This window comes from Myxocyprinus asiaticus, chromosome 4 (assembly GCF_019703515.2).
Source record: "Myxocyprinus asiaticus isolate MX2 ecotype Aquarium Trade chromosome 4, UBuf_Myxa_2, whole genome shotgun sequence".
In the NCBI taxonomy this organism is placed as follows: Eukaryota; Metazoa; Chordata; class Actinopteri; order Cypriniformes; family Catostomidae; genus Myxocyprinus; species Myxocyprinus asiaticus.
Window position 1 is genome coordinate 28813015 of NC_059347.1, and position 23930 is coordinate 28836944.

Genomic DNA, 23930 nt, shown 5'->3' on the forward strand with positions numbered 1-23930 from the left:
TCACGTTTATTTAAGATGAAGGCAATGAGGTGAACCAAGCATTGCCTTACAAATCTTCAACAATTATTCAACCATGGTTTGACAGTTTGGTCTGTTTTGTCAGACCCAAGTTTTGGTGTCAACACTGGTTAGATATATAATAAATTATTTGCTGTTTTTTGTAACAAAAACTTCCATTGCCACCCAAAAAACAAGAAGATTTCTAACCACGGGACTGGCGCTATTCCATTTAGTGTGACTGTGCATAGACCTGTTGTCAAAACTCCATTCGCACATCCACAGTAAATCCAGTGGTGCTCATTGTCAGTAAAATCCTCTACTGGTTACGTGGTGTTCTCAAGGACGAGACAGGAGAAATGGTCTGTTTTTCTGTGCAGTGCTGAGTCCTGAATGATACTGTAGCCAGTAGCTTTCTCTCAGGACTGTGTGTTTTGAGTGCTGATCCTGTGGGCTGTATCTGTCTCTCTGGGTTATTTTTGGGCTGAGATGATACTGACGTTAATGGCTGCATCTCTGTTGCCTGTTTTTCCACCCTCCTGTGTCGTCCATCATGCCGATGGTGACCATGGTGTCTCGTCTGCTTTTTCTCTCTGTACTTTCCAGATTTTTGTTTTCTACATGTGTACATTTTATGGAACAAATATGTATTTTCAAATCTTTTAAGTTAAACTTTGTAAAATGCAGACAAGAACAACATTGCTAAATATGAAATGGTAGCAACATCACAAACTCCACAGCATAATCTTACTTTGTGATTGCCTCAAATTTCGTCTCTCGGTAGAAAGAGCTCTTGCTCATCATGTAGAGGAGAATCATGTCACAAGCGAAAACGCCCTGTGGAATGACATAAGCACCAATCACTTTCAATAAATTTTGTGCCTTCAATAAATCAATCCCAGTTTTCATCAAGCTTATAAGAGACACTGGAACTGGAAGGCAAAGACTGATGAGGCAGCTGAAAATAACAACAACAACAAAAAACATATAAGCAGGTACTATCAATATGTACCAGACTGAGCAAGACAAAGGTAAAATGCACTGAAAGTTAACAATCAGTCTGTAATTAGTTCATATACTCACAGCTCCCATTAAGGCAAGTCCAGAGCCAATATTGATCACAGTAGGGATGATACTGAATTTCCCAGCCTAGAAAACAAATGAGAAAAAAGTTTAGAGTAAATACAGTACTTTACTTTTTAATTATAACTTAAAGTTTTGAATAAAAAGACATTTTGAACAAAAGTTTATTATCTTTTACCTTTCCATTTACTAATATATCAAAGCGAATGCCATACACTTTAAATAGATTCCGATAGGTTTGCCCTGCTGCATCTTTGTAATATCGAGCAAATCTTGATGGTGAGAGAAACATAAGTCAAACAACAAGTGTAATCATACTGTTTTGACAACCAAAACTAGATATTTGAAAGGAAATGCAAAATTAACATTGTTTAAGCTAAACTTAATCAATCAATAAAAGGCAGAGCAATACCTGAAGTTGTAACCTGAGGTGACAGAGTGGTTTGAATTGTCAGAGGTATCCAAGCGTGTGAAGCTGTATTCAGGGTTACACTTAGAAGAGTCTTTATCCAAATCACAATTCCACTCAATTCCAACTCCAATAGAACCACCCTGTGTGTGTGTGTGTGTGTGTGTGTGTGTGTGTGTGAGAGAGAGAGAGAGAGAGAGAGAACTAAATTAAAAATGTTTGTCTAATTATCTCTGTAGCATATTTCTGTCTCTATAATAGCTCCATAAAAAGAATCACGCCTCTAAAGATTCTTTTAGGCATAAAACCAGATAAAGGGAGGCAATCCTGAAATGTATTCCACAATCATACTATAACTCTTCTTTCCTAGTAGTCAGAAATTTTGTAATTTCAGATTCTTAACATCTTCATTATCTTATTTGAACTGCCACGTGGAACAAATATGTGGTAGATATTAAAAGAATATTCAGGGTTAAACATAAGTTTAGCTCATTTGACAACATTTGTGGCATGCCTTCGATTACCCAAAAATAATTTTAACTCATCCCTCAGTTTATATACAGTATTAAAAAAATCTAATTGAGAGAAATGCAATAAACTTGCCCTGTAGACATCCATTGTAAGAGCATAACTTTAAAAACTATCATGATTCATGAACATGATATAATCGCTTCAGTATATATCTCCTTTTTGGGATTATTTACATCAACAATCTGAAAACACTTAACAAGGTGTGGTCTAGATACGTTAGGATAGGCTTAATCCTCATGTTTGTGAAAGTGTTTTTTCCCTTTACTCAAATACTGAGCTATCAGTGTGTTTACATTTTTATCCTGTTTCCTCCTGGTATTAACAGCTGTCTCGAGTGATCAAGTTACATGTGGTCAGTACTATATACAGTGTAAATGGGGTCCAAAACGTTTCCAAAACAATTCGATCACTCAATCCACATTCGTAGGTAGTCAGAAACGCATATACAGTGTTTGTGAAATACTGTATTTGTAGTGTAAACACTAATCCGTCTTGATGCATCCTGTACAACAGTGAAGGACCGCCTAATTAACTATCAATCATCCATTGGGCTAAAAATGGTTTTAAACTTTGCTGTTTAAATGTGGCTTTCAAAGGAAACAACTGTCAGATCAATATCTATATGCATATTAAAACATAATAATGCACAAGACTTTACAGAACATATTCAATATACCTGATATGCAGTCAGTGACAGAGATCATGGGAAGCATGCCCAACCCAAATTTATTTAATATAGGTTCCGATTAAGTGAGAATCTAAATATCACAACTGTAGTGAAGTTAAATTAAAAGTGTGTTTGGGAGAAACAGTGCATAGATTTTTCCACTTCTTTTTGCTCTCGTTTTTTGTGCTTTATCAACATGCAGTAACACATTGACATAGTATGTAATGTCTGTAATCATGAAATCAGTGACCGTCTCATTGAAATCACAAGTGGTCACAGGATACACATTTGAGACGTATACTACTACCAGGTGTAAACAGTTATCTGTCTCGTATGATGACTTGTGTTCGGATCACCCGACATGGGTGTTAATAACAGGGGTAAAAGTGTCAATGGGGAAGACTTCCCATTGAGAGTGTTTTCTTCACTAGTCATAAAGCACTTGCCTTTATTGCCATGTCCTGGAACCTAAAGCCAGTCCAGAGCACCACATCCCCCACACGAAAGATGGGACAGTACGGGTGATGCTCCTTATCATATCTGCATGTCTTCAGATATGTGCTGTTGATGGTAGGCAGGACGTTTGATCTTTAAATTGGAGAAAGAAAAGAACAGGACAGAACTGACAAAGTATGATGAGAGTACTTAATGTGACGAGGGACCTAATAAACAGAAAAATAATTATAATAGCAAGGATTCCTTCTGAGCTTTAGCTGTTTTGTATTATATGAAACAGTTGACAGTATTTCGTAAATAGTCTAGGTGACATTGTAGAGGACATGTCTGAATGTATGAATTATGGACTGTATGCAGAACTGGTGTTGTCAGTGTAGTGTAAGTACAGAGGAACAAGTGTTGTCCTTGCAGTTAACTTGAGATGGGCATTACTTGTAGTCATGGCAAGTGATATTATGACAGCCGGTCTCAGTGTATGCACCACACACTGTGTTGGTATAAATAGAAATGAACAAGCTGCAGATATTTCTAGCAGTTTGTGCTGTGCCATCAGTATCCAAACATAACACATTACAGTGCTAAAAAATGTCTGTTCTTTCACATGACTACATAATGTAAAGCACATGTGTAAGCACAAGTAGACTAAATTTCGAGCTTTTGTCTGTAATTGTAGTATATGGGTTAGTAATGAATGATTGAATGATTCTATTGTTAAAGTGAAAACTGTGATCCTTAGTTTGTTGGCAAACATTTTCAGAAGGTATTGGAACGTTTAGTTCGTAACCTTATCCAAATAGAGTGTGACGAGGAGGAGGGCGTGGCCGGGCCATGAGGGTGCACAGTCGGCACTGAGTCAACTAATCAGTGGGAGTGCGAGATAAAGGAGAGCCAGAGATGCCAGCTCGAGAGAGAGAGAGAGAGACACGCGGCTGCTGTGTGTGTCTCGGTGTGTTTATGTTTCTTTAAGTTTGTTTATGTCATTAAATTTATGTTGACTGTTCTGCCAGTTCCCGCCTCCTCCTTGCCCATAATGAACCCATTACATTAGTGCCAAAACCCAGGAAGGAGGAGGGATGCACTGTCATGGAGTCCTCGCCGCTGTCGTCCATCAGAGGACGGAGGAGTCGCTGCCGGCTGCCGGGAGTCGGAGGAACCGCTGCCATCCGCCAGGAAGGGGAGTACATAGTAGTTAAGGCCACCTAATATAAAGTGTGACCTTATATAATAATTTCTGCATTGTCTGTGATACAAATATACGTGGTAGGAATTTGACGGTTAAATGCCACCTTTACATAACTGAAGCGTATGTGTGTTCGAAAAAGGTATCTAAATATATCTTTTTTAAATACTCTAGAATGATATCTGGAATCTACTCAAATGGAACCTTATTTAGCGCATATCTTATAGAATTTTATAACTGACAAGACATCATAAATTAAAAAACAACCACTTTTTTATGCTAGTGTAACATGTGAAATTAGCTAGTAGTCTATATGTTGATGTTAAATTAATTTTTATGTTCATAGACCAGTGTTTCCCAACACTACAATGGATGTCTCCTTAAACACACCTGATTAATCTCATCAGCTCGTTAGTAGAACGAATGTGTAGAAATAATGAAAAATCACTTTTCATGCTTTGTGCGCACATATTATACACATGAATATTCTGTATGTGGTCAGTGATTCACGAAAGACAGCTTAGTTTTTTTGTTATTAACAATTTTTTATTGATTCCAATCATTAAACATACAAACACAACCTAAAATACGGAATCAATTATTCACATTATACCCCTCCCCCAGAACATTCACCCCCCCAACCCCCCCCCCCGACACAAACACGCACTACTGTGGTCACCAACTAGAACATAAAAATAATAATAATAATAATAATATATATAAATTTAATAAATAATAATAATAAAAAAGATACACTTTCAAACAACATCAATAATACACATACCCAACTAAACTACAAATCACTCTCCACAGCCCCTCCCGAGAACCCTCCAAAAAAGCTAAATAACCCCCCCACTTTCTGACAAACATATCCCATTTCCCCAGCCTTTTAAAAATCACCTCCTCAAATGCCGCCACCCTGCCCATCTCCCTGCACCACTCCCTAAACGAGGGTGCTCCAGCTGACTTCCATCCCCTGAGAATGACTTTCCTGCCAATCATGACTCTGACTAGGACACAACTTTTTAAATATCTATCCCCAATGCTGACAACCGTCCCATCACCCAGGATACAGAATCTTGGGCAAATGAAAATTGAGTGTCCAATATCTCACACATAAAGCTCTGAACCCTCAACCAAAATTCTTGGATTTGAACACATCCCCAAAAAACATGTGTTGTGTCCTCGTCTTCTGATTGGCACCACCAGCAGGTGGGTGTGTCTTTAGGACCCAAACTATACAATCTAGTGGGGGTCCAATAGAATTGATGCAAAATCTTAAATTGCATCAGACGGACCCATGCATCTCTAGATATAGACTTGATGCTTTTTAGAATCCTAGCCCACACTCCCTCCTCCAATACCAGATTTAAATCCTTCTCCCATAATATCTTGAGAGAAGAAGAAGCTCCATCCCCAAACTCTGAATTAACAAGGAGTAATACACCGATGCCTCGTGACCTTTTCCAAAAGCAGTAACCACCGCTTTTTGGGTTCAGCCATATGCTCGAGGCTACATTTAAATAAATGTCCGAATTAAAAACTCTGGACACTTTTGTCCAAACCGCATGCAAATGCGAGATAACGGGGTGTGACTTAACTTCTACGGTTAGTTTAATAGAAAGGCTTTGCAATGGCGAAATAGGGGCAAGAAATTCCTGTTCAATACAAAACCAGGGAGGGGCTCTCTTAGGTGGAAGCGACCAGTGAGCCAAATGTCTGAGACCAAATGCATAATAATAAAACAAAATCTTGGGTAGGCCTAGCCCACATTTGTCAATCGGCCTGTATGATCTGACCCCTAAGAACCGCCTTAAGTGCCTCCCATGCCACGCCCACAGAAGATACTGAGGACCAGTTGGTCTCCATATAAACATTGATTTCAGCCTTTAACATTTGTTGGAATTCAGGATTTTGCAAAAGGGATGCATTAAAGCGGCAACTATATGATTTATTTTTCTCCATATTTGGCAACACCTCTAAAAACACCAGGGCGTGATCCGAGACTAAATTGTTTCCAATTGAGCAATCAACAACAGATGAAATGAGGGACTTAGATATCAGACAGAAATCTATTCTAGAATAAATCTTAAGGACTGATGAAAAAAATTTATAGTCCCTATCAGATGGGTTCAAAATTCTCCAAATATCTGTAAGACCAAGATATTTACAGATCCTATGAAGTGTCAATGTTGCTCTAGGGAGCTTACACACTTTTGCTTCACTATGATCAAGGACTGAGTCCATCAAAAGATTAAAGTCTCCTCCCAATATTACATCATGAGGGGTGCCAGTGGCTTGCAACATCCCTTCAAGATCTATAAAAAAGCCCTGATCATCGATGTTAGGTGCATAAATATTAGCCAAAATCAACCTTTGCCCTTGAATTTCTGCTAAAACAATAATGACTCTACCTAATTTATCTTTACTCTGTTTGAGACATTTGAATTGTAGATGTTTACTTATCAATGCAATGACTCCGCTGCTCTTACTCGAGCCAGCACAAAAGAAAACATGTCCACCCCATATCTTCCCAAATTTCTTTAAGAAATACTATATCAGGGGCCTGGGTAGCTCAGCAAGTAAAGACGCTGACTACCACCTCTGGAGTTCACGAGTTTGAATCCCAGTGCGTGCTGAGTGACTCCAGCCAGGTCTCCTAATTAACCAAATTGGCCCAGTTGCTAGGGAGGGTAGAGTCACATGGGGTAACCTCCTCGTGGTCACTATAATGTGGTTCATTCTCAGTGGGGCACATGGTGAGTTGTGCATGGATGCCATGGTGGATGGCATGATGCTTCCACACGCTCAACAAGCCACGTGATAAGATGCACATACTGACGGTCTCAGACACAGAGGCAACTGAGAGTTGTCCTCTGCCAGCCTGATTGAGGTGAGTCACTACGCCACCACGAGGACTTAGAGCACATTGGGAATTGGGCATTCCAAAAAGGGGAGAAAAATAGAAACACTATATCATCTTTCTTACATTTAAGAAAAGAAATAACCTTCCTTCTTTTTATGGGGTGCCCCAACCCATTCACATTCCATGTGGAGAGAGATAACCCACTCATATTAACATTAGACATATTAGAAAAAATAGAGTGTGTGGCAAAAATAAGATTCTAAAGACCAACATTAGTGCAACAAACAAACCCCGAACATCCCCCCGAACAAAAAAAACTGAAAAAAGAAAAACGTGAGCATTAACTCCGCGCACGACAGCGCCAACCGGTGTCCATCCCTCTAAATTCAAACAGTCCATGTACGCCTACGAAAGTCCCCACGACAACTTTGCCATTGGATTGCTCAAGTCCGGTGCTTCTATACAAATTTTGTGAGACAGAATTACATCGCTAAATATAATCTATAAACAAACTCCAGCCAATAAGTGGAATAAACACAAAAAACGTGTGGATTCATCCACATAACTGTACCGAAGGTGCGTTCCTCCACAGAACAAGCTCCAGCCGCTAGCGGAACCAACAAAAAAAAAAAAAAAAAAAAAAAAAAAAAAAGGGGGGGGGGGGGGGCTGTTCAGTTCTTCGGGCAGTCAAACAAATGTTCAGTAAGCCTGCCCATTTGGCCGATACCTGAGTGCACCAAATGACCCAGTCACTCCAATGTCCTGCAGGAGATATTCCACAAAACAAACTCCAGGCCACAGGAGGCATAAGCACCAAAAACGTGCAGACTAATCCATAAGCTGTCCCGAAGTAATGATATTAGACAAAACAAACTCCAGCTGCTAGGTGGAACCAGCACAAAAAGAAACAAAGAAGGCACCCAGCTTCCTCGGGCAGTCGAGTGTATGTTCAGCGAATCAGGTCCACTACGCAGCAACATGAAAATCACCAAATGGCTTACTCACTCCAATGTCTTTATAAAGGACAATGCTTGCTGTGGGCATGTAAATTCTCTATGGCCATACTTAGTATCTATTCTCAGTTTGGCCGGAAACATCATAGTAAAAGCGAACTTCCGTTGATGTAAGAGATTCTTGCATTCCTTGAATCAATCACGTTTCTCTCTTGTCGAATTCGCAAAGTCTGGGAACAATAAAATGCTGTGGTTCTTCCAAGAAAGCTTTCCTTTACTCCTCGTCTCACGTAACACGAGATCTTTATCAGACGATCTCAGAAATTTGGCCAGAATTGATCAGGGCCTCAGCGGATCTTCAAACCGGGATCTTTTGAGCTTGCTCGATTTCCAGCTTATGGCCTGTTATGTTGAGCAGACTCGTCTAGGGGCCCGCCTTCCTCATGCTCAGGAATTCCAACAATTCAGACATTGTTTCGTTGATTACGATTGTCCAAATCCTCCAGTTGTTCCCAAACGCATTCCAAATCTACTAGCGGATTAGCAGCTACGTTGAATTTCTTCTGCCACACCATCCAATCTGAGTCCCTGGTCTACAGGCCCTGTCGGGGTGTCAGCTTGAACACATAAGTGTCTTTTAATATCTCCAGAGCCCGAGGATTTTGAATTCTTTTACATATTGTCTTCATAAAACAGTTAAGAATCAGGGTGTATTGAATCTCACCGGTTTATGACATAAAAAGTATTAAAAACGAGCAAAGTGCGCAGAGCTCGCTGTTCACACGTCCGAACCTTGCATGGCGTCATGCGACTCTCAGAAAGGTTAGTTTTAATATTTCCGGGGTATTAATGTAAAACAGAATGTTTTACGTTGTTATCATGATGATCATGATGTGTGTAGATAACTTGGCCAGCTAGGCTACTAACTACAGATTACCTAAAGGAATCATGAGGAATCAAATTTGACATAAATAGATTTAAAATAAAATTTAAATTTCATGAATCGTTATAAACTTCCATAACGTTCTGCGGTAACAGAGATAAGAGCATTAACACATGACCACCCACATTCAGCCAAAGAGCATCCATAATTTATTTATAACATGATACGTCTGATTGTATCAGTGTGATCGGCACATTTCAGTGCGGATTGTTTTGTGATCTAGCCACAATGTCATGTAGGCTTTGCGAAGAAACTGTTAATGAAGTATGGGGCAGTTCAAAACTATATAATGGACTGTACATCAAACCCACAGCCGTTTTTTTTTAAAAAATAAATAAAAAAAAACAGTACTATCCATGGGGAGAAACTAATCAAAATATGTGTTGAATAGAACCCATTTAAAATTATTAAATTATTGCAGTAATCCTGAAACTAAAACTTTAGAGAGCAGTTTATATTTTTGTGTGGTCTAATGTGAGTATTATTATTTTTTTTTTTTTACCTTTTAGCTCACACATTGTTCTCCCCCACACTTCTGAAACATTTGTCGAAACCAGAGCAGAACAAATAGAACTTGTTAAAGAAAGGGCAAGTGAAAATACAGTGAAATCCCAGACAAAGCAACAGGAGGCCCATGTAAAACGCTTGAAGAAACAAAACAAAAATACAACAACATCACTTTCAATGTTGGTGACAAGGTTTTACTCTTTAATGCACAAAAAAAAAAAAAAAAAAAAAAAAAGATGGGGGAGTGGGGGATGGGGGGTAGAAAGGAATGGAGACAACAGGAATTCAGAAATCAGGAAAGGAGACAACAGGAATTCGGAAAGCAGGAAATGAGACAACAGGAATTCGGTAAGCAGGAAATGAGACAACAGGAACTCGGAAAGCAGGAAATGAGACAACAGGAATTCGGAAAGCAGGAAAGGAGACAACAGGAATTCGGAAAGCAGGAAATGAGACAATAGGAATTCAGTAAGCAGGAAATGAGACAACAGGAATTCGGAAAGCAGGAAATGAGACAACAGGAATTCGGAAAGCAGGAAATGAGACAACAGGAATTCGGAAAGCAGGAAAGGAGACAACAGGAATTCGGAAAGCAGGAAATGAGACAACAGGAATTCAGTAAGCAGGAAATGAGACAACAGGAATTCGGAAAGCAGGAAAGGAGACAACAGGAATTCGGAAAGCAGGAAATGAGACAACAGGAATTCAGTAAGCAGGAAATGAGACAACAGGAATTCGGAAAGCAGGAAAGGAGACAACAGGAATTCGGAAAGCAGGAAATGAGACAACAGGAATTCGGAAAGCAGGAAAGGAGACAACAGGAATTCGGAAAGCAGGAAATGAGACAACAGGAATTCGGTAAGCAGGAAAGGAGACAACAGGAATTCGGAAAGCAGGAAAGGAGACAACAGGAATTCGGAAAGCAGGAAATGAGACAACAGGAATTCGGAAAGCAGGAAATGAGACAACAGGAATTCAGAAATCAGGAAATGAGACAACAGAAAGCAAGAACCACATCATTCCTTTGTTATGGGAAAAAAAGGAAGAGGATTATTTTGGATTATATATACTAATTATTTTGAGGTTTCAAATGTGTTTTTATTTGTAATAGTTCAGCACATCTGGTCAAAGAAGGCTGTTGGTAGAGTAGAAGCTGTAGTGGGTCCATACAAAATGTACAACTCTTCCTTGCAAACTTTGCAAGGGATTAACTGGCTATCAGATGAGGTAGGAACAAAGGTTTAAACAAAGATTGTTTTGCACATGATTTTTTTAATTGTGACAGTAATTCTCTGCTTTTTAAAACAGGTAATTGATAGTTACCTATATACACTTAAAAAAGAAAATTAAGGTAACTATAAGGATAAATGTGTTTTAATAGTTAAATTCTGTAATATAGTGTTGGGGAAATGTTTATGTAAAGAAATTTTGTGGGGAAATAAATGTGTGTTTTACACAGGCCAAAGTGTTTCTTCTGTCCTCTGTGGTTTCTACTGCACTGTTTCATGGTCGATTTTGAGTTGTAGGAATGGTTATAAATCCTGACATTGAGTACCTTTAAAATGTATTGGCCAACCCATTGCTCATTTACACAGAAAATGCAGAAAGTGGTCTAAATGTCTTATCTTTCTTAGATGGCTATCCCAGATAATGATGTCTGGTTGTGTCCATTCAACACCGGATTCTTGTGGTAAGAGTGACTCATCTAATTATTAGGGCTGTCAAACGATTAAAATATTTTAATTGATTTAGTTTTCAAATGTAATACTAATAAAAACTAAATAATAGCTGGTGTGTAATCATTAAATTTGGCAGTTTGTGTGGGTAACACTGATAACATAGCTTCATACAATAGTGCTCTTTACTCGTCTCACACAAAAAACAAGATTCTTCATTTCTGTCAGGAGAGGACACAGGTGCAGACACAAACAGACCATCAAGTGAGCTTTATTTTTAATGTAACTCAATGCAGGGTGAAATATCCAAATCAGCAGGTATGTGATAGCCACTAACAGGCAAAGTCAAAAACAGATTACATGACCAATTACTATCTAACTGCAACTGGTGACACTCATCAGGTGAGGAATGTAACAACTCAGAAGGCGAAGGAAAACATGACATCTCCAAAAAACAAACAAAAAAAAAAAAAACATGACACTTGTGGCTGACATTTCACTTGTTGAGATTTGATGATGATTAAATTACACAATACAGAGTGCAAATCACATTTTGGCCTATCTGGGGTTGATTAACAAATACATTTACCTGTAAAGAGGGTCTTTCTCTATTATGGAGTGATGAATGTGTGCTGCACTTGGGACTGTATGTCTGTCAGGGGGTGTGGGTGTGTGAGAGAAAGTGAGAGGAAGGGAGAGAGAGACTTACACTTTAAATCTTATCAGTTCGAATCTGCTCTGAAGGTTCCGATCAGTTTTTTAGAAATCACAGAGAACAGAATAAAACTGTAATGTCAAATTGAATGAATGCATTAACAGCATTAAAAAATGTAAATGTTAAACATTTAATTGTGTACACTACCGTTCAAAAGTTTAGGGTCACTTACTCATTCTTTATTTTTATTTTTATTTTTTATTTCACATTTTAGAATAATAGTAAAGTCATCACAACTATGGAATAATAGAAATGGAAATATGGGAATTATATTAAATCCAAAAAAAATCTAAACTGTGTTATATTTTAGCATCTTCAAAGTAGTCACACTTTGCCTAGATTTTGCAGACATGTACTCTTGACATTTTCTCAACCAACTTCTTGAGGTATCACCCTGGGATGCTTTTTAAACTGTATTGAAGGAGTTCCCATCTATGTTGGGTACTTAGTGGCTGCTTTTCTTAATTATACGGTCCAAGTCATCAATTTCAAAAACGTATTTTTGTAAATAAAATTTTTGTTTTATAATGAAATAAATTAATATGGTGGCACAATAATATTTTTGTTTACAAAAATAATTTCAAACATTTAAGCATATGCCTGCAGATCAAAAGATTTGTAAGATCATGAGAAACATTTCAGTCAAGTGACCCCAAACTTTTGACTGGTAGTGTATGTTAACATGTTAACTTCAACCGGTCTACATCTTGAGAATGTTTTTTCCTTGCCACTTTTGACTTTGGCTTCCTATAGGGGGTTTGCATGGCACTACTCTTTGTAAAGCTCTTTTTGAACAAGGTGTATTTTGTAAAGCACTATATAAATGAATTTAATTACATTTGTTTTACAAAGGGATGGAGTTTTTTTCTGTGGTAATCCGTATGTCACTGATGCTTTTGATAGTGGTAAACTGTTATTTAGCTTTACCAAGTTTTTTTAATTGCTCAAGATGACAATATACGTCAGGGGCCTGGGTAGCTCAGTGGTAAAATACGCTGGCTACCACCCCTGGAGTTTGCTAGTTCGCTAGTTCGAGTGACTCCAGCCAGGTCTCCTAAGCAACCAAATTGGCCCGGTTGCTAGGGAGGGTAGAGTCACATGGGGTAACCTCCTCGTGGTCGCTATAATGTGGTTTGTTCTCGGTGGGGCGCATGGTGAATTGAGCGTGGTTGCCGTGGTGGATGGCGTGAAGCCTCCACACGCGCTATGTCTCCGTGGCAACATGCTCAACAAGCCACGTGATAAGATGCGCGGGTTGACTGTCTCAGACACGGAGGCAACTGGGATTCGTCCTCCACCACCCGGACTGAGGCGAATAATTATGCGACCACGAGGAATTAGAGAGCATTGGGAATTGGGCATTCCAAATTGGGAGAAAAAGGGGAAAAATCCCCCCCCCCCAAAAAAAAAAAAAAAAAAAAGATGACAATATACGTTAAACGACTATTCAAATTATGTTTATGTATGTTTCGTAAATGTTTGTGTTTCAGATTCTCAAGTTGTCCAAGAAGGTGAACATGATTGTAGATCCACAAGGCAAAGCAGATGCTTACAAAAGGAAAATACATAGAGACTGGAGGACATAGCTCGGATTTTAAAAAATAATTTAAAACATACTACTTTTGATCAATTTAAGAGTGCACCAAGTAATTTCATGGTTGTTTTACTGGCCAGTACAGTGAAAATATTACTTAGCACACCTTTAAGAAAACAAATCACTGGGGCCTGGGTAGCTCAGTGAGTAAAGACGCTGACTGCCACACCTGGAGTCACGAGTTCGAATCAGGGTGTGCTGAGTGACTCCAGCCAGGTCTCCTAAGCAACCAAATTGGCCCGGTTGCTAGGGAGGGTAGAATCACATGGGGTAACCTCCTTGTGGTCGCTATAATGTGGTTCTCGCTCTCGGTGGGGCGCGTGGTGAGTTGTGCGTGGATGCCGTGGAGAATAGCGTGAAGCCTCCACACGTGCTATGTCTCCGTGGTAACACGCTCAACAAGCCACGTGATAAGATGCACGGATTGACTGTCTCAGACGTGGAGGCAACTGAGATTCGTCCTCTGCCACGAGTACTTAGAGAGCACTGGGAATGGGGCATTCCAAATTGGGGAGAAAAGGGAAGAAAAGAAAAAAAAACAACAACAACAAATCACTGTCACTAATGTAGTAAATTAATCATGGCTGACAGTGAATAGAGCAGTACTACAGTGACACTGGTAACCAACCAAAACCCTTTTTGTGTGACGCTCCATCCACACTTTGTAAGGGATAATGTACAGGCAGCAGGTTGTTATCGCATAATAAACCCCGACGGATAATAACCTGCTGTCTGTACATAATCCGCTTATTACATGGCTACTAACCAAATAAATAAATACATGGACATAAAATATTGATTTGCACTGAAATTATGCAAGAAGAAATAAATTGCTTAACAGCTTACAGTATATCCGCCTCAGGTTCGCCTCAGAGTTCTGTTTGTGTTTATTCTGTGAAAATGGCCGTCTCTTCATTATTCCGTGTTTTACAAGACTACTTGCAGATAAACAAATACAGGTTCATGAAACATTGATCTGCATTGAAATTATGTAATTATGTAAGAAGAAATACATTTTGGTCATATTGGTCAGTGCAACCTAAACAGTTACTGAGGGGAAAAAATGACTGTATCTTTAAAATTTACTTTTCATAAGCAGTAAATTCATTTATAGGTGTCTATCATAATTTACCTGTGCTCTCAAATATAAAATATTTGCTTTTAAAGGTGTTTTTTTTTTTTTTAAAGAAATTTCCTAAACATGCAAAGTTATAATCTGATGCTTGTGACTTGGACTACACATAGATTACAACATGAGCAACAGATGGATGGGAGCAGCTGTGGACTCCAGTCCATTGACATTACCACACCCTAACTTTCTTGTCGAATGATGTCCAGCTTTTGAACCACAGAAACGGTTCTGTCGATGTACTCCTAAGTAACCTATGAACTTTTTCTTATTCTGCAGGAATCTGAAGTAAAAACAGACCATCCTTTGACCAATTCATTTTCATGACTCTTTTAAAATTTCATGATTTCTGGATGACAATTTAAAAAAACGAATTTACAGATTGCACTTACAAAGAGTACATTCTAGCCAATGAAATATTTGAGGGCTGAAAATCACTAGAAAATCTTAGATTCATTATACAAATTTCACTATCGATTTTTTTTTTTTTTCAGGTTTGAAAATCAAAATTTTATAATACCCTGACACATTCATCTTTTCCAAGACTGTGGGAACCCTGGAGCAAATAAGTAGGAGATGATACATTTTTCCAGAAATATATTTTTGGAGTCGAGAGGGATTAGCAGGTTGCTGCAGGGGAAAATATTTTATCCATTTGATTATATCTGGACCTCAAACTCTGATGGTGCTTTGCAATAGAAATAACATGCAAAATATTGAGCTGAGGGGAACCTGTAGTTGAAAAGCTTTTAAAGGAATATTCCAGGTTAAATACAAGTTAAGCTCCATTGACAACATCTGTGGCATGCACAATGAGCATAAACAATTAAGACTGTTTCAAGTTCCAATCACTGATACAGTCAATAAATGCATTTTATATTGAAGTCTGGTCATGCATAGGTATAATGCATAGTTTAATTCTTGAAAAGTGAAAACCTTTATTCTATAGCCTCCAAAACAGACATAAACTTGCTAACACCATACCTATTGACTTACTTGGTGAATGCAAATTTTGGAAACTTGATGAAGTTCTTTACATAGACTGTGAAGTTTTCTGCCTTTCCCAGCAATGGTTCTCTGTTGCAACATTTGGGATGAACAGGGGAAAATATGTCAAAATATGGATTTAACACAATAAAAAGTTTATTAATTAAGTAAATGAAAGGAAAGTAATGGGGTGTAAAACACATTTTTCTTACGATGGTGTTTGGCCTTGCTCAACAGGGCACCAGGCATGAATCTCACATGTCCAAGTGTCGTTTAGACAGCGGCCTGTCTTCAATCCTGAATAAACAACAACAAAATATAGTGCTCTTTAAGGCTCGTAATAACAAGTCAAAGGGGTTTAGTCTAAAATGTCACAATTTCATCTTGCATTTTAATAGAAGTTTCACTTTTATATGACTTCAAGTATGCAGTTATGAGGTAACACAGACATAAGACTTGACATTTAATGTAGGTTTTATGCTTACCATGACCTGCTATGACAGTTTCCCCTTCCATGCATTCGTGGTCGCTAGTACAAAAACCATCTGGCACTTTTGGACTCTGAAATAAGTAGAATAAACCAAAAAATAAATACAAATAAAAATAATAATAAATGTATGAGACCAAATAAACACTTAAACACATTTATGAGTAAAATTGTCTGACTCTTCTCTCTCATTTAAGAAATTCTGGTAGAGATTTATGCTAGAGGAGCAAATCCTACCCGGTAGAACCATGATCAACTTAATAAAAGGGGTGCAAAGGAATAACTTTGGTGACATAAATTTTTTTCGGGGAAGAAATCTGTCTCTTACCTCAGGGCAGAAACCCAGTCTTTGGTTTGGTGTGACTAAGTAATTTGTCACAATAAAGAAGGTCCTGTCCCCCTATATAAAAATTGAAAAAGTAATACATACAAATATAAAACATACTCTTAATAAAGGTATACTTTAAGTTGGTATTCAGCAAGCTAGACCTGAAAAATTATTGAGTCCAAACAACTGACTGTGGCACATCTTACATTCCGCCTTTTGCGGTCAAAGTTTCAATGCCGATCGGTCGGGTGACACCATGCAATGGGCAGACGTGTGAGAGACAGCTCTGCGCACTTTGCTAATTTTTTGTATTATTTTCATGATATAATCCGGTGAAATTCGATACACCCAGTTACACATTTACTGTTTGAGGTAAACATGGCAAAGAAGTCAAAATCCTCAGGCTCTGGAGACATTAAAAGACACTTACAGGTTCTTATATATATATATATATATATATATATATATATATATATATATATATATATATATATATATATATATATATCTAAGTCCCTCATTTCATCTGTTGTTGATTGCTCAATTGGAAACATTTTAGTCTCACATCATGCCCTGGTGAGTTTAGAGGTGTTGCAACATATAGGGAAAAAGAAATCATATAGCTGGTGCCTTAATGTGTCCCTTTTGCAAAATCCTGATTTCCAGCAAATGTTAAAGACTGAAATTAATGTTTATATGGAGACCAGCTGGTCCTCAGTATCCTCTGTGGGCATGGCTTGGGAGGCACTTAAGGCGGTTCTTAGGGGTCGGATCATACAGTATGCCTCATTCATCAAAAAATCCAAAGCACAAGAACTTGTGGAGATGGAAGGAAATATTAAAAGTGCAGAGGCAGAGCTGAAGCGCCATATGTCATCTGATGGCTTCAGAGAATTGACCTGACTGAAATATAGATATAATACAATTTGTCGCAGAAAGTGGAGTTTTGGTTATTCAGGGCAAGACAGTCATACTTTGAGTCAGGGGATAAAGCAGGGAAGCTTCTGGCTAGATATATAAAGCAGAGAGAGTCTCTTTCTATCATTCCCTCAGTGAAATCTGCTGGTGGTGAAATTTTCACCTCAGCCATTGATATTAATAATGCCTTTAAAGAATTCTATCATGATCTTTATAGTTCCACGTCTTCGTCTACTGATGAAGACATTAGAAATTTTGTGGAACCATTAGAACTCCCTAAACTGAAGACTGAGCAAAACAACGCTCTTGATTCTGAGATAACCTTGGAGGAGCTTGACGAGGTAATTAAGTCCCTACCTACTGGCAAGGCTCCGGGGCCAGATGGTTTTGCCGCAAGGAATTTTTTAGATCCTATGCTACAGAACTGGCTCCACTTTAGTTAGAAGTTTATACTGAATCATTAAAGAATGGAAAGCTTCCCCCAACCATGATTTGTTCTGATTGTTAAAAAGGACAAAGATCCAAGCGAGTGTAAAAGTTACCGTCCAATCTCCCTGATCCAACTAGATGTAAACATTTTGTCAAAAATTTTGGCCAACCGATTAAGTAAAGTTATGACATCTCTTATACATATAGATCAGGTGGGGTATATTCGGGGTCGTAGCTCTTCTGATAACATTAGGTGTCTCATCGATATCATGTGGTCAGTAGCGAATGAGCAGTCTCTGGTCGCTGCCATCTCACTTGACGCCATAAAGGCGTTTGATATGATAGAATGGGATTATCTTTTTAAGATTTTGGAAATGTATGGGTTTGGGAGTGCATTTATTGGTTGGATTAAGTTACTTTATAAACACCCTGTAGCAGCAGTACAAACAAATGGATTAATTTCAGATTATTTTACTCTGAATAGGGGCACTCGGCAGGGTTGCCCTCTTTCCCCATTATTGTTCTGTCTTGTCCTGGAACCATTAGCAGCCGCGATAAGAAAGGAGGATGAATTTCCAGGGGTGATCGCAGGAGGTGTGGCGCATAAGCTTCTGCTTTACACAGATGACATTTTATTATTCATCTCCGACCCCACTAGATCTATGCCTTGCCTCCACAGAATTATTAATTCCTTTTCCAAGTTCTCAGGATACGAAGTCAGTTGGTCTAAATCCGAAGCTTTGGCTTTGACAGCATACTGTCCAGTAATGGCCTTCCAGCCGGGTGCCTTCCAGTGGCCCAAACAGGGCATTAAGTATTTGGGAATTTTATTCCCAGCAAATTTGTCTGATTTTGTCAGAATTAATTTTGATCCCTTAATAAATTACATTACACTTATCGATGATTCGGAAGGTAATGTAATTAAAATGAATTGTATTCCAAAATTCAACTACCTGTTACAATTTCTCCCTATAGATGTCCCCCTCTCTTATTTCAAGCAATTTGATAGCATAGCGAAGTCCTTCATTTGGAATGGTAAGTGTACCAGGTTAAACTTCAATAAGTTACATAGGCCGATTGACAAAGGTGGGTTAGGCCTACCCAAGATTTTGTTTTATTATTATACATTCGGTCTCAGACATTTGGCTCATTGGTTGCTTCCACCTGAGAGGGCCCCTCCCTGGTTTTGTATTGAAAAGGAAGCTCTTGCCCCTGTCTCGCCTCTGCATAGCCTTTCGATCAAATTAATCGGAGAAGTTAAGTCACACCCCGTTATTTTGCATTTACACTCGATATGAACAAAAATGTCCAGAGTGTTTAATTCGGATATTTATTTAAATGTTGCCTCGAGTATATGGCAGAACCCTAAACTATGTATTAATAAGTCCCCTTTCTGTTGGTCAGATTGGATTGTGAGGGGGGTTAATACACACGGTGACCTATATGAGAGTGGAGTATTGAGACCTTTTGAAAATTTGGTTCAAAATTTTGGGATTCCCAGATCTCAATTTTATAAGTATTTACAGCTGCGTCTCTTACTCTGCACTGTTTTTGGGAGTGGCACGCACACCCTAGAGCGGCAGATACTCTGGGAGTGGTGATTACTGCTTTTGGAAAAGGTCATGAGGCATCAGTGTATTACTCCCTGCTAATTCAGAGTCTGGGGGACGGAGCTTTAAATTCGCTCAAAAGATTATGGGAGGAAGATTTAAATTTGTTTTTGGAGGAGGGAGTGTGGGCTAGAATTCTTAAAAACGTCAAGTCTGCATCTAGAGATGCAAGGGTGTGCCTTATGCAATTTAAGATTCTACATATATTTTATTGGACCCCTTCTAAATTGTATAGGCTTGGTCTTAAGGACACAACCACCTGCTGGCGATGCCATTAAGAAGATGGAGACACCACCCATGTTTTTTGGGGGTGTCGTAAGATACAGGAGTTCTGGTTGAGGGTCCAGAATTTTATGGGCGACGTATTGGGTACTCGGATCTCCTTTTGACCCAGGGTCTGTATTTTGAGTGACGGGGCGGTCATTGATGTAGGAGATAAGTACATGAAGAATTGGATCCTGGCCGGTGTTATGGTGGGCAGACAGGTTATCCTTAGAGGATGGAAGTCAGCTGGAACCCCCTCGTTATGTGAGACCACGAGGATGTTCATAGGGGTTCAGGTGGGGTTGTTGATTGGGGAGGGGGAGGAGTAGTAGTGGGAGTTAAATGTTAATTAATTGTATATATGTTTTGTTTTTCTTTGTCATTTCTATGACTCAAATAAAAATGTTAATCTTAAAAAGAATGATAATGAGATCTTTCAAATAAATATTAATCTGAAGAAAAAAAAGAAAAAAGTTTCAATGCCATTAATGGACACAGCAGAATGATAAATTCATGATCAAATCATTAGGGCACTAAAGGGAAGAGGGGGCTTCTGTTCATTCTAATAGATTCTAATCTGAAGTATAAATGGTGAAAAATTAAAACAAATAAACAGTGAAGGTGACAAAAGTACATATGTACCCCTACTCCATTAACAAATAGGCTACATTTGATGATTTCAGTAACTTAAATGTATTCATTTGGAACATGTTTTTATCCAAAGCAACATAAAATGCATCCAAGGTACACATTTTATTAGTATATGCGTTCCTTAGGAATCAAAACTTTGGCGTTTGCCAGTACGTCTGAGAAGTTAGAAGTTAGAGTAGGCTATGGTAACAAATTTCATAAATAAAACAGAGAAAAGACATCACAGAATGCACACAGCTATCAAATACATTTCTTCCAAGTACAAGTACAGCAAAAATATGCATTTACTTGTGGAGGGATGACATAGTCCTCTGCACCCCATAGTTGGAGACCAAATTCAGTGCTGTTGGTGAGATCTACACCCTTAAGTTTGGTAAACACAGAACTCTGGATGGCTTCTTCAGCCTCCTGATATCCTTTCTTCCAAATAAAAACCCACCTTTTAAGAGGGCACATCAGAAAAGAAAAAAAATTATAACACATGTTAATTTGAATGTGTATTTAGAAAGGGAGTATGAAGAAGAGAGCCTGAGAGAGAGAGACAGCAAGCAATGCTATAGGCTACATGTACTATACAGTTGAGCTCAAAAGTTTGCAAACCCTGGCAGAAATTGTAAAATTTTGGCATTGGTTTTGAAAATATGAATGAATTTATTTAAGGATAGTGATCATATGAAGCCATTTATTATCACATAGTTGTTCGGCTCCTTTTTAAATCATAATGATAACAGAAATCACCCAAATGGCCCTGATCAAAAGTTTAAATACCCTTGAATGTTTGGCCTTGTTACAGACACACAAGGTGACACACACAGGTTTAAATGGCAATTAAAGGTTAATTTCCCACACCTGTGGCTTTTAAAATTGCAATTAGTGTCTGTGTATAAAAAGTCAATGAGTTTATTAGCTCTCACATGTATGCACTGAGCAGGCTAGATACTGAGCCATGGGGAGCAGAAAAGAACTCTCAAAAGACCTGCGTAACAAGGTAATGGAACTTTATAAAGATGGAAAAGGATATAAAATGATATCCAAAGCCTTGAAAATGCCAGTCAGTACTGTTCAATCACTTATTAAGAAGTGGAAAATTCAGGGATCTCTTGATACCAAGCCAAGGTCAGGGAGACCAAGAAAGATTTCAGCCACAACTGCCAGAAGAATTGTTCGGGATACAAAGAAAAACCCACAGGTAACCTCAGGAGAAATACAGGCTGCTCTGGAAAAAGACGGTGTGGTTGTTTCAAGGAGCACAATAAGACGATACTTGAACAAAAATGAGCTGCATGGTCGAGCTGCCAGAAAGAAGCCTTTACTGCACCAATGCCACAAAAAAGCCCTGTTACAATATGCCCGACAACACCTTGACACAACTCACAGCTTCTGGCACACTGTAATTTGGAGTGACGAGACCAAAATAGAGCTTTATGGTCACAACCATAAGCGCTATGTTTGGAGAGGGGTCAACAAGGCCTGTAGTGAAAAGAATACCATCCCCACTGTGAAGCATGGTGGTGGCTCACTGATGTTTTGGGGGTGTGTGAGCTCTAAAGGCATGGGGAATCTTGTGAAAATTGATGGCAAGATGAATGCAGCATGTTATCAGAAAATACTGGCAGACAATTTGCTTTCTTCTGCACGAAAGCTGCGCATGGGACGCACTTGGACTTTCCAGCACGACAATCACCCAAAGCACAAGGCCAAGTTGACCCTCCAGTGGTTACAGCAGAAAAAGGTGAAGGTTCTGGAGTGGCCATCACAGTCTCCTGACCTTAATATCATCGAGCCACTCTGGGGAGATCTCAAACGTGCGGATCATGCAAGACGACCAAAGATTTTGCATGACCTGGAGGCATTCTGCCAAGACGAATGGGCAGCTATACCACCTGCAAAAATTTGGGGCCTCATAGACAACTATTACAAAAGACTGCACGCTGTCATTGATGCTAAAGGGGGCAATGCACAATATTAAGAACTAAGGGTATGCAGACTTTTGAACAGGGGTAATTTCATTTTTTTCTTTGTTGCCATGTTTTGTTTTATGATTGTGCCATTCTGTTATAACCTACAGTTGAATATGAATCCCATAAGAAATAAAAGAAATATGTTTTGCCTGCTCACTCATGTTTTCTTTAAAAAAGGTACATATATTACCAATTCTCCAAGGGTATGCAAACTTCTGAGCAGAACTGAATGGCCAACACATGAAGGGCATTATATCCTTTCTACCCATGTTACTTATAGGTTCTCAAAGTTATTAATGTAAGGTACAAGAATGAAGCAGCTTCAAAGGGCAGTGTTAAAGGTGAGAGTGCTTTTGTGTGTAGCACATTTCATCCAGGTAATCTTACATTCAGCAGCTTTTGTGGTCAAAGTTTCTTTTCCATTACTTAACCCTAACATTCACCGCAGACAGTGGTTGAGGAGTTTAAGGGAAGAACCCAGACTGTAACCTCAGATTGTAATTAATCTGTAATAAAATCTGTAATAAATGATCATATATGTCTAAACAGAAATCTCTTTCACCGAAAGGCAAGTACAAATATTGCAAAATTACCAGGAGCAGGTCCCCTAGTATGGGGGCAATGCAATGGATTCAATCTTCCCCTTGCCATAAATAACATTACTTCAAGACACGGCGCTTTAACTATCGGGCTACTTTCGTTTTGTTTAAATGTACATATAGAAACGGTTCTGAACAAAAAATACATAATTTACGACTTATTAAAACATGCACTTTGAAGTTTCTATCTTCTGAACTCATACAGCCCGCTCGTGTACCCCAAATCTAAATTTACAGAAGCATAAGACACCTACCCGATCAGATATCCAATCACACCCAGCTGAAAGAGTCTGAACAGAACTCCGACCTTTTTGTTTTTAGCGATGACAAATTTCTCTGTCTTGTAATCGAGCAGAGAGAAGAAAAAGTTGCCCCAGGTCTGAGCCATGCTCCTGTGTGTCAGTGACAGTTTTGAAGCAGCTGTCGCTGGTCTGCTGACTGTTATACAGCGGGTTCTACCCCCTAAATTGCTGGCAATATTTTGTTATTAACTTTTTTTTTTTTTTTTTTTTTATGTATCCGTTTTCTTATTTTTCGGAAATAATAATTTACGTATCAATAATACTGTAATTGATGTAACAGCGGACACCAGCAGTAAATAACCAGTTTATGCTGGGGGTTTTTAGGGAGACAAAAGTGACAGCTCAACCACATCATGTAAACAAGTGAGTTACTTATATATTGGATCACGTGTATTGGCATTTTTTATTTTTCATATTGATTTTTTTTAAGCTCTTTGTTCAGTTGCTGTTATTTTAAAATATGCTCAGTAAAATTGCATTGCACTTTATTGTATTAATCTTATGTTGCTGTGCAATGAAAACCGTACTTACGCGACAGCCTGACAGTAATTGTTGACCAACGTGCCTCTTGCCTCAGCATATACAAAAAGTGTATGTATATATATATATACACACACACACACATACACATACATACATACACACACACTCGCACATATATTGTATACTGAAGATCCACAGGACATAT

At 38.6% G+C, this 23930-nt stretch overlaps 1 protein-coding gene and 1 long non-coding RNA gene across 3 annotated transcripts; one reads left to right on the plus strand and one right to left on the minus strand.

Moving 5' to 3' along the window:
* LOC127440159 (P2X purinoceptor 5-like) lies at positions 1-23374 on the minus strand. Of its 2 annotated transcripts, none has more exons than XM_051696611.1 (12): positions 23195-23374; positions 20669-20819; positions 16509-16580; positions 16179-16254; positions 15906-15990; positions 15703-15783; positions 3134-3248; positions 1493-1632; positions 1259-1352; positions 1081-1146; positions 749-834; positions 1-614 (listed from the first exon to the last, which is right to left on the minus strand). In XM_051696611.1, the coding sequence occupies exons 1-12, from the start codon at positions 23326-23328 to the stop codon at positions 317-319; spliced, it is 1398 nt and encodes a 465-aa protein (XP_051552571.1). In that variant the 5' UTR covers positions 23329-23374; the 3' UTR covers positions 1-316. The 2 variants fall into 2 exon arrangements, with proteins under 2 accessions (XP_051552571.1, XP_051552570.1); XM_051696610.1 differs by having other exon boundaries at positions 3134-3275.
* On the plus strand, positions 9893-14432 carry LOC127440167 (uncharacterized). The gene is made up of 3 exons (XR_007897082.1): positions 9893-10819; positions 11227-11282; positions 13474-14432. It is a non-coding gene; the product is annotated as an uncharacterized LOC127440167 (long non-coding RNA).
* Positions 23375-23930: the final 556 nt, after the last annotated feature.